The 15124-nt window shown below is 35.5% G+C and overlaps 1 protein-coding gene across 3 annotated transcripts in view; it reads right to left on the reverse strand.

Annotated features, from left to right (window-relative positions):
* Positions 1-3107: 3107 nt before the first annotated feature.
* The window catches only part of LOC128999810 (heterogeneous nuclear ribonucleoprotein U-like protein 1), a 37861-nt gene continuing 25844 nt past the window's right edge, over positions 3108-15124 (reverse strand). The window contains exons 13-21 of one of the 3 annotated variants that reach the window (XM_054426493.1): positions 13898-14119; positions 13381-13528; positions 12613-12756; positions 11693-11910; positions 9810-9868; positions 9021-9216; positions 8139-8305; positions 7183-7234; positions 3605-3744 (exon numbers count right to left, since the gene is read on the reverse strand). In XM_054426493.1, the coding sequence (XP_054282468.1) occupies positions 7223-7234; positions 8139-8305; positions 9021-9216; positions 9810-9868; positions 11693-11910; positions 12613-12756; positions 13381-13528; positions 13898-14119 (1166 nt within the window). In that variant the 3' untranslated portion in view covers positions 3605-3744; positions 7183-7222. Of the gene's footprint in view, positions 3745-7182; positions 7235-8138; positions 8306-9020; positions 9217-9809; positions 9869-11692; positions 11911-12612; positions 12757-13380; positions 13529-13897; positions 14120-15124 lie in introns of all 3 variants that reach the window. The other 2 variants (XM_054426492.1, XM_054426491.1) reach the window with 2 other exon arrangements.

Here is a 15124-nt window from a genome sequence, read left to right on the forward strand (position 1 = left end):
TTCTTCGATGCGTTACTTGGCCGAGGTTCTGAGACATTTGGTGAGATGTATGAGCAGGTTGGATCTTGTTCGGTTGTAAACGAAGTGGTAAAATTTGTTTCTCAATGATCAATTGTCTCTCCCTTGCAAATTCTGGAAATATTTTAGCTTTGGAAGTCTTCCGCATTTTGTACCTAATAAACTAACTAAATACAACTATTCTTTAAAATGTTTAGTCCAAACTAACCAATGCCAACCAAATTTGTTTACATGTCAAATCAAATTATGACAATACAAATAACCTGTAACAGCTGTTTTTGTTAACTACCGCTACAAAAAGGAATGGACGATAATATGGGCACTTTCAAATGCTGTAGAACAGAAACCACATTTTCCCCAGCAATGTGACAAACACCAATCGATTACTTGTGGCCAAATACCCTGTATTCAACAAAAAAATCCAAATTCTTTGGACAAAAATATAAGTTTGCCCAGACACACGCTTGTTTTAGATTATAGAATTTGTTCCACAAATTGAAAAGGTCATTGAAAGGTTGCTGTCCTTGATGATTGGGGTTTTTTTTATGGGCCTGATTTTAGTCAGCAAAAAAGCTAAACAGGTTTGTTTTGTACGACTGTGTTTATATTCAGCTTAAAATATAAACAAGTGTGCTGCTATATAAATACCATGATAAGAATAACTCATAACAAATTATTCACCGATCCAAAACTAGGTTACATAAAATTAAGGAGTATCATAATATGTATATGCCACAAAGTAATTTTTACGCTCGTGTGCATTTCTGACTTTATATTTTTAATTCATTCAAGGTAAGGAAAAATAGCAAAATACATGACAAAAGAAGCTTCTTCTTTACATTTGTTGCAGAAACAATTGACTTTGAATGTTTAACAGGTCCTTCACGCTCTGTTGGTTCAAAACTGCTGTTTGTGATGCTAACTTTGCACTAAACGTTTCCAAGAAAATTAACACAATGGTTATAAATTTGAAGAATAACAACAATGCACAATGTACAGGGTGAGGCAGTGAAATGGCATGATTTTTAAAAATCACAAATAATTTAGAAAAAAAGGATAGTTGTTTTAACATAAATCCTAAGTACATGAGTGGAAATTAATGATTTACCTTAAAAATAATTATATTTTGTAATAGAGTGTCAGTAAAATGGCGTACTTGGTTTTGCACACATTATTTTTTTATTATGAATTAATATCAGCCCATGACGCTTTTTAGCTTTTGCATAACGTCTGCAATCGTTTTATAGCGCTTTGTCGTGCTAGTAGTGGCTTCAAAGTTATTCACCCGAAGGAGGATAGCTTTCATTGATGGCACGGGAGCCCATGGCGATAGACTGAACTCACAACGGAAAGTGTGCTGAGTGCAAACCATAATATCCATGTTTTTGTAATATGCCTTTTACAGCGAACGTGTGTTGAGCACTCGTACAACACTCCATGGCTAGGGAAATTTCCACTTGTCTAGACGTCTATGGTCATTTCCTCCGAACTCTAATAATAGCCCCCAATACCTTGTCAGCTGGTATCGGAATCGTGCCATTTCACTGCCTCACCCTGTACTTTGAGGAATGTAATACTAGTTGTTTGGATCAGTAATTTTTATAACCTTCCCAAAGTTAAAACTTAAAAATTTAACCAACTGTTCAACAAATTGAGCTTGGATGCTTAAAAAAATAACAAGCTCGCATTTCTACTCAAAAAATATTTGCTATTGGCCAAAAAGTAACCTTGCATTAAATCTGTGTCAAGCTGTACAATTGACTACAACTACTCAATGTGTCACACCTTATTTCCCGAGGGCTACATTCGTCCTTTGCTCTCGGTTGAGAGCAAACATCAATCGCAAACTTACTCTGTTGCAGACTTGCTAGACGATCATTTTTATCGTTTCCTTCAAATAACATTTGACGTCAATAAATTTGGTCTGTAAATTCAGAGTAAATATAAGAAAATTCCACTTTAGTAAACTCACAGTTTTAGTAAATTTCAACAAGTATTTATTTTATCAAGGAGGGGAATAACATTTTTTTTTTTTAACCCGGCACAAATAAATTCCTCAATATCTGCAAAAATACAAAATTAAAATTAATCATACAGTATAACAAAGTCCCTAAATGACTAACTAATTTAAATGTGGTATTTTACTTTTTCCTCCTATAGAGAAAGTATTGTTGTAGACAAAATTCGAGAGTTTCAGTGGATATATCTGTTGGCTGGGACGGGTGGCGTCGTCCTGTAATCCAGCTACTCGGAGGTCACGAATTGTGGATATTTATAGGCATGCACTGTGGATGCGATACTCCCTGGTGTGGATTAACGTCCGCACGAGTGAGTACTACGACTATCCGCAGTACTATCCTGATAATTAGACCAATTCGTATATACCAAGGAAAAATGTGGTTCGGATTCCACTATAAACTGTAGGTCCCTTAGTTGCCATTAGCTGTATGGGCTATTAATTAACAGCTGTGTCTAAGGAATGTCGGCCTTAGTCACTAACAAGACTACAAGATCGCGCCACTCATCCTACACTCATCTCCATTCATACTTGGCTTAAAATACCTACTATGTATGGTCGCCATTTCATTGAACAGTATTGAACAGTATATATATCACTTTGGGTACCTCTGTACCCAAAAAAGTGCTTTTCGAAGTACTGTCTTTTACCAGACTTTTCAAGACTAATTTTTTCAATAATTAGTGATGTGTCAATACCAAAATTTATAGATATCTGAAAATTTTTGCTAATGCCCACAAGCTGCTACTTAGTGAGTGATTTAACCCTTTTGTCTTACAATTGTGTTAAGACATTTATACTATTGATATGTTGAACTATTGACAAGAATGTAACAATAAGCTACAATCAATTCAAAGCAATCAATACGTGTGATTGCTTACAATTTAAGTTTACCCCTGAGTCAACCGCTGACTTTTACCCTGAAGCAAGAAAAAGATCTAGACCCGCAACACTTGTGTAAATACAACTGTTTTTGCTGCGGTATGCCGAAAATTAAATTTTACACGTCATAAACTACAGTAGGATTTTATAAATAATATACACTTTAAGGAAATATAAAAAACTAACCCCATTGGCATTTTAATCACTTTAATCTGTCATACCTTATTAAAAATTACATGTCTCATTCATAAATCACGATTAAAATTAGTTTCTCATTTAAAACAATTACAATCTTTATTGTACAAAACTTATAAGATAAAAATATAAACAGAATAGCCTTGGATTGGGCACAGGCTAACACAAACACATTGCATAACAGTTTATCACAAAATCATTGTGTAAAATCTAAATTATAAGACTTTCTTATATTAACTTACAGCAAGTTGTTTAGTTAAAAACAAAAATTTTATGCATAAACATTGTAAAAATACACTTTAAATTTACTAATAAACTTCTTCAATTGCACATTCACATCAACATCCAATTCATTCAGGTGAACTGTTATACAATGTCGAATGACCGAGGCTTTAATACTAACATAAATATAGAATCTACAAAGAGAAAGAAGCTTGTTGACAAAGACACTAGTTGTCAGGGTGTCAGGTACATAGTTACTTGGCTGCGGGGGTCTGAGCTGTAACCGCGGCAGGGGTAGCAGTGGTTGCTGCGGGGGTGGCAGCAGCCGTCATCCCAGGAGTCATGGCTGCCCCGTAGTTGTAGCCGTAGTTTTGCCACCCTTGCGGATATGAGTAGGTCCCGTCAGCATTCTGTAACAAACCACAATCATAAAATACTATGAAAATTTAAAATTATTATTATTTGTTGTTTCTCTGTTTTATTATTGTTTAAAGAGTATTCTACACATTTATTATTACTACACCTAACCAAAGAATAAACAATGACTAGTCAAGACAGTGCATCTAATTATTAGTTTAGTAGACTTGGTAATCTGACAGGAGTGCTAATCTGTCACATCCCCAAATATATTTCAGTCGCTATCAAGTGAATTTTAAGACAATTCTCTTGAAAAAAATTAGGCTTATTGTAATATGTTGAATGAGAAAATATATCTAACAACAACAAAATATACTATAGGATGTCTCCAGGAAAATACATGTTGGAAACAACAAATTTACTGTCAAATTAGAATGTGAACTTTTCATTCACATCTTTTCTCCCAAACACGTGAGGGAAACAATCATTCATAGCTATCAATATTTTTATTAATTTGAACGATCATATTTAGCTATTTCTTCGATTGATTATATTAATTAGCAATCATTTTGGAGTGTAAATTTAGTACATAAAATAGTTATGATATTGATTTTAGCTATGAACAGCGCCTGTTTTTGGCTAGTTGGTTATGTCACTGCTTGTTGCTTGTAGACTTATTTAAACACGCAAGACTCTTGTACCAAACATAATCATAATCAGAGGTATGGATGGCACATTGGTTAGTGAAAAACAAAAAGTTCTTAATACATGGAAAGATTATTTTGAAGACCTATTGAATTGTGAGGAGGTCAGTGGAATAGGAGATGAAATACAAATAGGTACAGAAAATGTAGATGAAGCTATTGATGAGCCGACCCGAGAAGAAGTGAAAAATGTAGTAAAAAGTCTAAAGAATGGAAAAGCCCCAGGTGGAGACATGATACCAGTAGAACTAATTAAGAATGGAGGCCCGATTCTAGAAGAATATTTATACAAGCTGATTGTGAAAATATGGAGAACAGAGAAAATACCAGTTGAATGGCAGGAAGCTGTAATTGTCCCCATCCATAAGAAGGGTGACAAACTAGACTGCAAAAATTACAGAGGAATATCACTCTTAAGCACAACTTACAAAATACTCTCTAAAATAATTCTTAATAGAATAGAGAAATACGCTGCAAACATAGTGGGAGAACACCAGGCAGGATTTATGGCAGGCAGATCAACAACCGACCAGATTTTCATATTGAAAGAAATAGCATCTAAATACTGGGAATACAACAAAGACTTGTATATTCTTTTTGTTGACTTTGCAAAAGCTTATGATAGCATATCAAGACAAAAAATGTGGAAGTTGATGGAAAAACACAGGATTCCAAAGAAACTTGTCAATCTTACGAAAATGTGCACATTTAAGACCATATCAAAAGTCAAAGTAGAAAATGAATACTCAGACACCTTTAGAATTAACACAGGACTAAGACAAGGCGATGCACTATCCCCATTATTATTTAATATAGTCATTGAAGAAGCGCTGAGAGAGGTGAGCAGTCTTCAGGGAGGTGCAAAGATTAGCGGGAAGACAAACGTTCTAGCATTTGCAGACGATGTGGCACTAATAGCAGAAAATAAAAAAGATATTAAGGAGCTAGCAGAAAAGCTAATCACTGAAACACAAAAAGTGGGATTGAAAATAAATGAAGAGAAAACTAAGATAATGAAGATAAGTAGACTACCTGATAACCAACCATACTTGGAAGTCTTAAATTTTAAATTCACAAAAACTGACAATTTTAAATATCTGGGAGTGACAATAACAAGTGAAAGCAGACAAGACGACGAAATCCAATGTAGATTAGCAGCAGCTCAACGGTGCTATTGGAGTCTAATAAAACTATTTAGAAGTAGACTCCTGACCAGAAGAACTAAAATAAAGATGTATAAAGTAATAATACAACCAGTTCTACTATATGGAGCAGAAGTCTGGACACTTACAAAGCAAAATGAAAAGAAATTGATAGTTTTTGAAAATAAAATCTTACGTAGAGTGTTTGGTCCTATTAATGACAATGGTGAATGGCGGATAAGGAAGAACCAAGAATTAAGAGAACTTTATAATGACCCAGATATCATAGCAATGGTAAAGAGCAGAAGATTACGATGGCTGGGACATGTATATAGAAGAGATAATAACAGTATGATTAAGAAGATATGGATGGGGCAACCAGAAGGACGACGGCCGCTGGGACGGCCCAGATTAAGATGGAATGACCAAGTGAGGCAGGACCTCAGGAGGTTAAGAGCGAGTTTGGAGGCAGCAGAAGATAGGCAGCAGTGGAGGAGCATTGTTGGCGAGGCCAAAAATCACTTGGGATTTGTGTGGCCACAGGAGTAAGAGTAAGTAAGTAGTAAGTAAGTAAGACTCTTGTACTGGGACCTATGCCATGTTGGATTATTGAGGAAAACTGTGCTAATTTTCACCCACCGATTTCCAACAATAGCTTCCAATCATTTTGTTTTAAAGGTTGGGTCTATACTTTTAACTAATGCAAGGTTCCTCAAAACGTATTATAATAAATGTGTTTGTCGGGAAGAAACAAGGGTTTCATCCTTTGCTTTGAGTGTGGATGTTGAATTTAATTGTAAAATTAAATCAGGAAGTTAGATCTTGACATAACACATTTTTTTGTATATTTGGCATCTATTTCATGAGCAAGTCTGACTCCAGTTAACTGGCGTAGTTTCAATTACACATCAGTCATATTATAACTTAATATTTAAAAAAATAAGTTTGTACTTACAGCTCCTGGGCTTAGGTGGCGCTTCTCCCCTGTAATAATAATTAACATGTCCCTCCATATTTCAACCATTCATGCTCCAGTACCACGCCCAGTTGGCAACACAACACTCATTGGTGTTTTCCTTTTTACATGTTACAGGCATGTAGCAAGTAGATCAAAAATGTTAAAGGAAAAGCAGGCTAGTTCAAGACACTATCCTTTACGTTAGTTGGCAAGACTCATCGGAGCATTCGACTCGGAAAGCCCGAGGTAATAACCAGCTAACTGAGGACTGTCCATTTTTTATGTTCTCGTCTCGTAGGTTAGTATAGGTGTCACACTGTTCCTTACACTTCATAACTTGTAAGATTGCTTGGACAGTCCACCAGATTAAGACTTTGGTTGAATACTCAAGATTTGTTTTATCACCTTAAGTTTGATTAAAAAGATTAGCCTAACAAAACACATTAAAGTGCAGATTAAATTTCAGTCCTTGTCTTTTTGTTACACATTTAATTTAACAGTCTGTGCTATCTGTAATGTCAGAGTTTTGGTTCAAGGCCAGCTCCAGGAATCCTTTGTATCTTCATTGTCATCCATTCATTATTTTAAACTTTTCAGACAGATTTTATATCGTTTTAGAGTGAGGACCTAGACGTTATTGTATCAGTTTGTTTAATTACTTGTTTAGCAAATTTATTAACTACTTACTGTATGTACAACGGTTACGAGCATCACTGCAGAGGTTTGTTTATTTGGGAACCTGCGAAAATCGGACGGTTAAAATACAGGATTGGGACCGTGTTTAGCCTTTTTAATAGCATGCAAAATGATTTCGTCATGAAGGATTTCTCATTGCTTTTCGTCAAGATTTTTGAGTTCTGGTTTGCAATTTCATATAAACAAATATACATTAACAATTGTATTGAAATCAAACTTCCTTCAGCTCGATTGACATTGAGTGTGCCATAGTTTACATTTGTTTGTGATTTTTCTTCTTCTCTAATTAAATGATGAAGTGTTGTTTTAGAATTTTAAATCCTTCTCTACCTAGCGCAGGATCTCTTTACCCATCCATTTACACTAGTTTCATTATTTGAAAACCATGCCTTGGTTAGTTACATTTTGGAAGAAACATCACTTGGCAAATTGTCGGTTAGTATTAAATCACAGAACAATGTTAAGTTACACAATTCAGATCTAAGGCTTAATCGTAGACTGGAGAAAAAGGCCTTTCACATCAGACCTTTTCAAATTCTTTTTGTGATTTGAGACAACTTCCTTAGACATATTTTTTATTATTGCAGTCAAGGTCTTACATTATACCCCACTGTGGCACTTTATCAAAAAAGAGTCACTTGAGTGCTCATTCTAGAAACTATTACAAGATGTTTATCTCAGTCAAAACTTTGAATTTGAATTTGCCAGATCCAAACAAACTAAAGTTGTATGATTCCTTATCACATTTTTGAATGTTTTTCAAGAATTGTTTTAGATAAAGTTAATAAAATTATTGAACATCAGTGTGTGGTTTGACAATATTATTGAAGACATTCATTTATCCCAAATGCGTCCAACATCCAAAACCAGTTAGAAACAATTGCGATGCAGCAGTGCACACATACAAGCACAACTTCACCGTGTTCAGACATTTATGCTTCACTGACCTGCGTCCAGCCCTGTCCGTAGCCGTACTGGCCCCAGTAGCCCTGATAACCAGCTGCTTGGTTGTAACCGGCTGCTTGTTGGGTGTAACCGGTTGTATTGTAACCAGTTGCGGCGGGTGTTGTTGTTGCTCCAGTCGCCGCTACAGCCTGTTGTTGCTGGCCAGTAGCTATAAATACATCAGAAAATTATTCATCAATTTATGTAAGAGATATATAATCTGTCATATTTTAAACATGACAAGTAATTGAACGTGGCTGATAGCAATTATTATTGAATTAAAGTAAAAATAAGTTATTGAGATCCTTTTAAAGGGCAGTACATGCAAATAAGGACTTCTAAGTCAGTATGTATTGGATTTAAGAAGACATAATTTTCATGAACCCTAACATCTTAAACATAATCATCCAAAGATCATCATGTTAATAATTTTGCTGTCTACTGAAACCTGAACTCAAAATCTCGGCTAGTATGAAAATAAATTTTGATTTATAGATCCAAATTGTAGGTTGATATCTAAATGAACCTAAAGCCTTGTAAGATACTAGTGATGTGTCGACACAACAATTTATCGATCCTTTATAACAATATCTGAAGAATCAAGTCTATACATCCTGTCTCTCGCAATAGCGACAAAACCCTGATAGTCTCCAGCGATTGCAGTAAAATTCTGATCACCTCCCGCAGTTACGGAAACGTCATTGTCATCATGGACAATCACAGCAAAAGCAATAAATTTACAACTACCCGATCTTATGGGCGTCTAGAGTATCTGTATTGACGTTTTGACTTCTCATTACCGAATACAATATATTGGTGATATTGAGAGAATTGACACCTCCCTATCAGATACCAAATAAAAGTTCAAGTGTTATGTCCCTTGCCTTTGTTACCCCAAGCTTGCTGCCCCCAGCCCTGCTGAGGTGTGGCCTGCTGGTTGTATCCTTGGTTGTAACCTTGGTTATAGCCCTGGTTGTAGCCTTGGGGGTTGTATCCCTGTTGGCCCCAACCTCCCTGGTAGGTCTGGTTTCCCCATCCACCACCTTGGTTGCCTTGGTTTCCACCTTGGCCGGCCCCACCCTACAAATCAATTTGATATATAGCTTATCCACTTTGACACATAATTTCATTTTACTTGGACCAAAGTGGTCCATATTTTTGGGAGAACATTTTTCACATTTTAGCATATGTTTATTTTTAATTTTACCAAATGACGTTTGATCTTTCTAATTTAGTGTATGTAGGAGTATTCATCTCAAGTAGTAGGCTGTTGATTTTTAGAGGTAAAGTAGAACCTCGATAACAAGACTCTCATGAGGATTATTAAATAAGACTTGTTATCAAGATCGACTTCTTATCAGGGTTAACAATAACATGGGATTAGGGGTAAGATAAAATTCAAGGGGATTAGAAAATGACACTTGTTATAAAGGGTGATGTGTTATCGAGGATCTTGTTATCAAGGTTACAATGTATTTTTTTTTTCGTACAAACTTCTGATGGCTTTACTTTTTATTAGTTTTTGGGCAATGGTTTAATACCAGATTTTTATAATACATCTAGGCCTACAGTTAACTCAAATAAAGGTTACAACTCCAGAACTACTTAAATTATAGGTGATGAATTGGAAACAATTTTATTGAATATACCTAAGTGTTAGAGATTCAACTTACCTTGTTGTCTCTAGGGCCTCTATCCCCTCTGTTGCGGTCAAACCCATCCCTGTTTCCACCTGAAAACATTACTCAGTTAAGTTTCTTCTAAGTAGGCTATACAAACACAAAGTAACTAAAACAGGTAAATTAATTGTTTAACAAAGGAATCGAGTTCAGCTATCTTACCTAATAAATAGTCTCTAGAGGCTAATGGATACACAATAAATGAAAACAAAACATATAAACTAAAAGCCTATTTTGTCCTGATCGGTGGCGTAAATAACACCCCTACGGGCTATGAGGTCCAGGGGACGCTGAGATCTGATTGTCACCGCCCAACAATTGCGAAAAAAATGTGACATTGTTCCTGTGACTGTGGGATGTGACGATGATATTGTCTTTAAGACCGAGGAATATAATCTTGATTTGGAAGCAATGGTGGAAAAATAAGACGTTTCCAAATCGCGGGAGACAAATATGATGTGTTTAAGCCCAAAGAATATGTCAAGATTTTGACGCAACTGCACACAAATTTGACATCGTTTACGTGACCGCAAGAGACGAAGATGATACACAAGACCGAAGAAGAAATTCACAATTTTGCCAACCACAGGAAAAGGTGACGTTGTTTCCGTGACCACGGTAGACGAAGATGATGTTCACCGAGGAATACATTCATCAATTTCCGCAATGGCGGTAAAAGATTATGTTGTTTTCGTGACCACGTGAGACTAAGATGATGTCTTTAAGACCGGTGAAGTAAACAACGGCAACTCTATAGTCTGCCCCCGAGATGATGGGCCTTCTCACTCTAAACCTCTTGATTCACTGTAAAATGTACGGTACATTTAACTTCCATGATATAACTTTAACTTTTTATTTAATTTTTTTGTAATATGTAATGTTTATAATCGGGAGTCTACTGTATTAGCCATGGGAAAATATTATGTTGAATCTAACCTCTGCTATATTAACACGAAATAAGAGTAGTATTGATGTTTTAAGACCTTTCAGTTGTACATTATTATCAAATAGCTTATGGACTCTTCCATTTTCCAGGTATGTTAGTTGAACTCTGTTTGTTATCAGAATTAAAGTAGTAATTTAGATTTAGGTGCCACTGGATCACTTGTTGAAGCTTTCACCAATGAATATCAAATAATACACAAAATTAGTAGGGATGGTCAAGTCTCGAAATTTTGGGAAATTTTCGGGAAATTTTTAATCTCATTACATGAGACGAGATTTCTTTTTGGCCAAGATTTTTATCGAGACGAGAATAAAAAAAAAAAAAAAAAAAAATTAAAAACGCCTGCAGAAAGTCAATGCAATACCCGCAATACCTTTAAATGTAAATATTACTTTAATTATTTTAATAATATTACTTTAATAACATTTGAGAAGTTTTGTTAAGTGTAAGCAGTGTAAGGAATGTTTTATTACTATAAAAAGTCAAAATAAGTAACTGGGCCTATTTTATAAAAATTAATATTGCTTTTATTTTATGATTTATTTTATTTTAGGATAAGTTGAAGTCTATCCTAACTGATATCACTATGTTTCCTAATCGTAGGCATTTTTAATAAGTTAGGCGTGATTAATAAAAAAATGTTATGCTGATGTTTTATAATAAAAGATTGTAAATATTCTTGCCTATTATCATTATTTTTGTATTTAAACAGTCATCTAACAATGTTACAAAATCAGGTAAAAATTTTGAACGTGCATTTCCCGTTGTGTATGAGAAGGGAAATCCCGTCTCGATCTCGTCTCGAAATTTTATGAGAAATAAAAAATCTCGTCTCGTCTCGTCTCGAACTAAAAATCCAATCTCGTCCATCCCTAAAAATTAGAAACCAAAATTCTGTAGCCTACATTAGATGTCCTTGCGCCTTGCATACCTCCACGTCTGTCGTTGAAGCCGCCTCTGCTCCTGTCAAAGCCGCCGCGTCCTCCCTTGTTGTCTCTGTCAAAGCCTCCTCCTCTGCCCCCTCGTCCACCTCTCCCTCCACGGTTGTCTCTGAAGCCTTCGTCTCTGTTGAAACCACCACCTCGGTAGTCGTCCCTTTCATAGCCTCCGTCTCGGAAACCTCCCCCTCTGTTGTTGTAGTCATTGTCCCTGGAACATCATTACCAACCGTTAGCCAAAGGGTTGTCTACATCATTCAACAGTAAATGTTAAATGTTAATTGTGAAATAAGTTTTGAGTGTAAAATATATATGAGTAGGCCTAATTAGGCGTGACCTACATTGGAAGCAGATTTTTGTCTGATCAGCCAACCCGACCAGACCAGACCGGAAGTGGGTTCACGCTCCTACACTGCAGCCAGCCTCACGGTTTTCACTCACAAACAGCACAAAGCATTTGTGTTGTTATTAAAATTAACTTATTGTTATTAAACTTTTGGTTAGCCTAATTAAATTTGTTTATAATGTTGGGTTAGGATTGTCAAAAACTTTTAAAATACTCATGTAGGGCTGGCTAGTTAAAATGTATGCTACAGATCAATTTTACAGCTACAAACAATAATTTCAAATACTCTACATTCACAACAGTTTTATCACAACACTGTAGTAAAATACATTTGTTAACCTTATAATTTTATATAGTTAAAGTAAAGATCAAATATACAACAGTTATTCAGATAAAATTTAAGTATCACACTCTTAAATCACTTGTAGATATGGATGATAAAATTTGTTCTTCAGATGCATATTTTTTTCAAAAGGCTGTTTCATAATAAGTTTGCAAATAAACACACACAAAAAAATTAATTTGCCGCTGGGATAAAACAAACTCTTACGAGTCAGAACCAGTTACCTGAAGTTACCGCCACCGCGAGGTCCACCTCTCTGGTTACGGTCATAAGGTCTATCCCTGTCCCCTCCTCTCTGGTTCCTCCATGGACCACCACCGGGAGGACGGGAGTCCGCGTCTCTGTCAAATCCACCACTAGACGGACTTCTGTAGAGACATAACATCATGTAAGTAAGCAATTTCTCAGCAAAATTGTAAAAAGTTAAAATAAGTAAAAGATTTACAGTTACCAACTACTGGGAATACAGTCAAACCCTCAGGTTTAATCTAGAGCTTGACTAAGTTCTGTTAGCATTCAAAAACAGATCAGTAATATTTTATATCATTTGAATATCAACAAGAAATAAAAATCTATATTACTCAAGACACTACTAGATAGAATGTTTTTATTAAATAGACTATTTTGTACTTCAGAGCCTTACATAAACCTTTCAAAGTAGCTCGATTGAGAATTTTTCCTCGATACCATGGATTGAATGAAACCCACTTGTGAACTAAACTTGGGAGACGGATTAAGACAACCCACACAATAAAACCGTTCTGGGTAGATAACAGCACACACAAAATTTACAAATGCATCAACTGATAATAATTTCAATATTTTTCTCACAATATAGGAGTTAAAGTAGTAAATAGGACTTTTGTTAATGTACTTTACAAAAAAGGACATTAACAAAATACTTTTGCTTGGGTTTTTTGACTATTAATACAACAACTTCTGTATCCAATAGTCAATGGTTTTATATTAAGATTGAGAAAGTTTCAACTGACCTGTCTCTCCAGTTTCCTCGAGGAGGGCCACGGTCAGGGCCACCACCACGTGGACCCCATCCTCCACGACCTCCACGATCCATACTTCCACTTCTGAACCCTCCACGACCACCAGGTCCACGGTCCTTCCTGTCCATGCCAAACCCACCTGCAACGACACACCACAGCAAGTGAACATCAGCCAAACAACAGTTAATACCAACAATGGTACAAGTTATGCAGCCTTTATAAATACAGCTTACCCTTTAGAACATTACCTATCGCAAAGATACTCGGTTTGATGTCAAAATTAAACATTGCAAGAGGAGTATCCGCAGTATTCTCAGGATTAGCCAGCTTTAAAACCTACTTGATTAAATTACAATAAACCTAACTACTCTAAGCAACTTCTAGGTAGGTATAACATGAAACAATTGTTAGTGGCAGTCATTGAGTAAATACAAATTTTTTTAGCTGTGAACACTTTACTTGAGAATTTGAAATTTGAATCATCATAGGCTGAATCAAGAGTGAATACCTCCTCGTCCGCCACGGAAACCTCCGCCTCCTCGGAATGGAGGTCTATCGTTAGGTCTGAACTTCTTGCCCCCTTGTCCGCTGAAGGGAGCTTGCTGTCCAAACCCTGCGGCCCGACCCTCCTTGTTGTACTGTTCCACCAGTGGCTGGGACTCCTCACGGTTTAGCTCTATGAAGCGCACCTCGTCAAAGTGTTCCCCTTCCTCAGGCAGCCGAAAGTTGGCTAAACACAATGTTTATAATGTAACAATGTTTATAGCGATATACACACTGCAGCAAGCATAGAGATACTTTCATGATCGGTGATAGCAGATGTGAATTTAGAGTTACACAACAATTAAACTACAAATGATTTCCTCTCAATTTAAGACTCAGTTTTCAAACCAACAAACTAATTGTATAATACTACATATTGGTTATATTTAATTTTAAAAAATATCATCAAAGTATCTCTACGCCTTGCTCAGCAAACCATAGAAAATGTTTGAGGTCTTTTATTTTAAAAGAGTTAACATTCAGTGAGACTTGTAAGTTACTTTTACTACAATCTATTTGTTGGTGATTCTATTACTGTATTATTTAACCTGATAAATTGTTCAATTATAATCCTACCTGCGTAGTTTACACTTACAAACAACCTCTTCTTTACAAATTTTCTTATGGTGAAGTGGAAAACAAAAGGAATACAGTACGTCAAAGGACTTAATTCTTCTAACTCTTGTCATACCCAACCGCTAAAGCTCCTAGTATCATCATACAGTAAATTAAATTAACAGATAAATGAAGGTGGTAGCGAACCAAAATGGTAAAGAAATATGTAGGCTAATAAATCCATAGAACTTTATCATTGACAATTGAATCAAATTAAAAACGTCAATGTCAATTATTGTACTGCACTGCATATTCAAGCGTTAAATCTATAAAAGTGTGAACCAAAATATTATAACTTGCCTATTTGAAACTTTTATCTAACAAAATTGTCTGTTGAAATGACTAACTCAACTAAAATGTATTAGCCTAGCATCTTATGTTAGTAAAAGCAATAAATAGTAATGATTATTAACCAAAATAGTAACAACTCACCAAATTTGTTAAAGATTGATAATAATATTACTTAAATTTAAAATAGCATTAATTTACAGTAATATGAATCACAAACGAAAATGATTAGTTATTAGAGTTACTTGTACTTAAAGATTCTTTGTCTCACTGAACATTGACTTACAAT

The sequence above is a fragment of the Macrosteles quadrilineatus genome, unplaced genomic scaffold (assembly GCF_028750875.1).
Source record: "Macrosteles quadrilineatus isolate MER2022 unplaced genomic scaffold, UCM_ALF_1.0 Scaffold_8__2_contigs__length_117827958, whole genome shotgun sequence".
Taxonomy (NCBI): Eukaryota; Metazoa; Arthropoda; class Insecta; order Hemiptera; family Cicadellidae; genus Macrosteles; species Macrosteles quadrilineatus.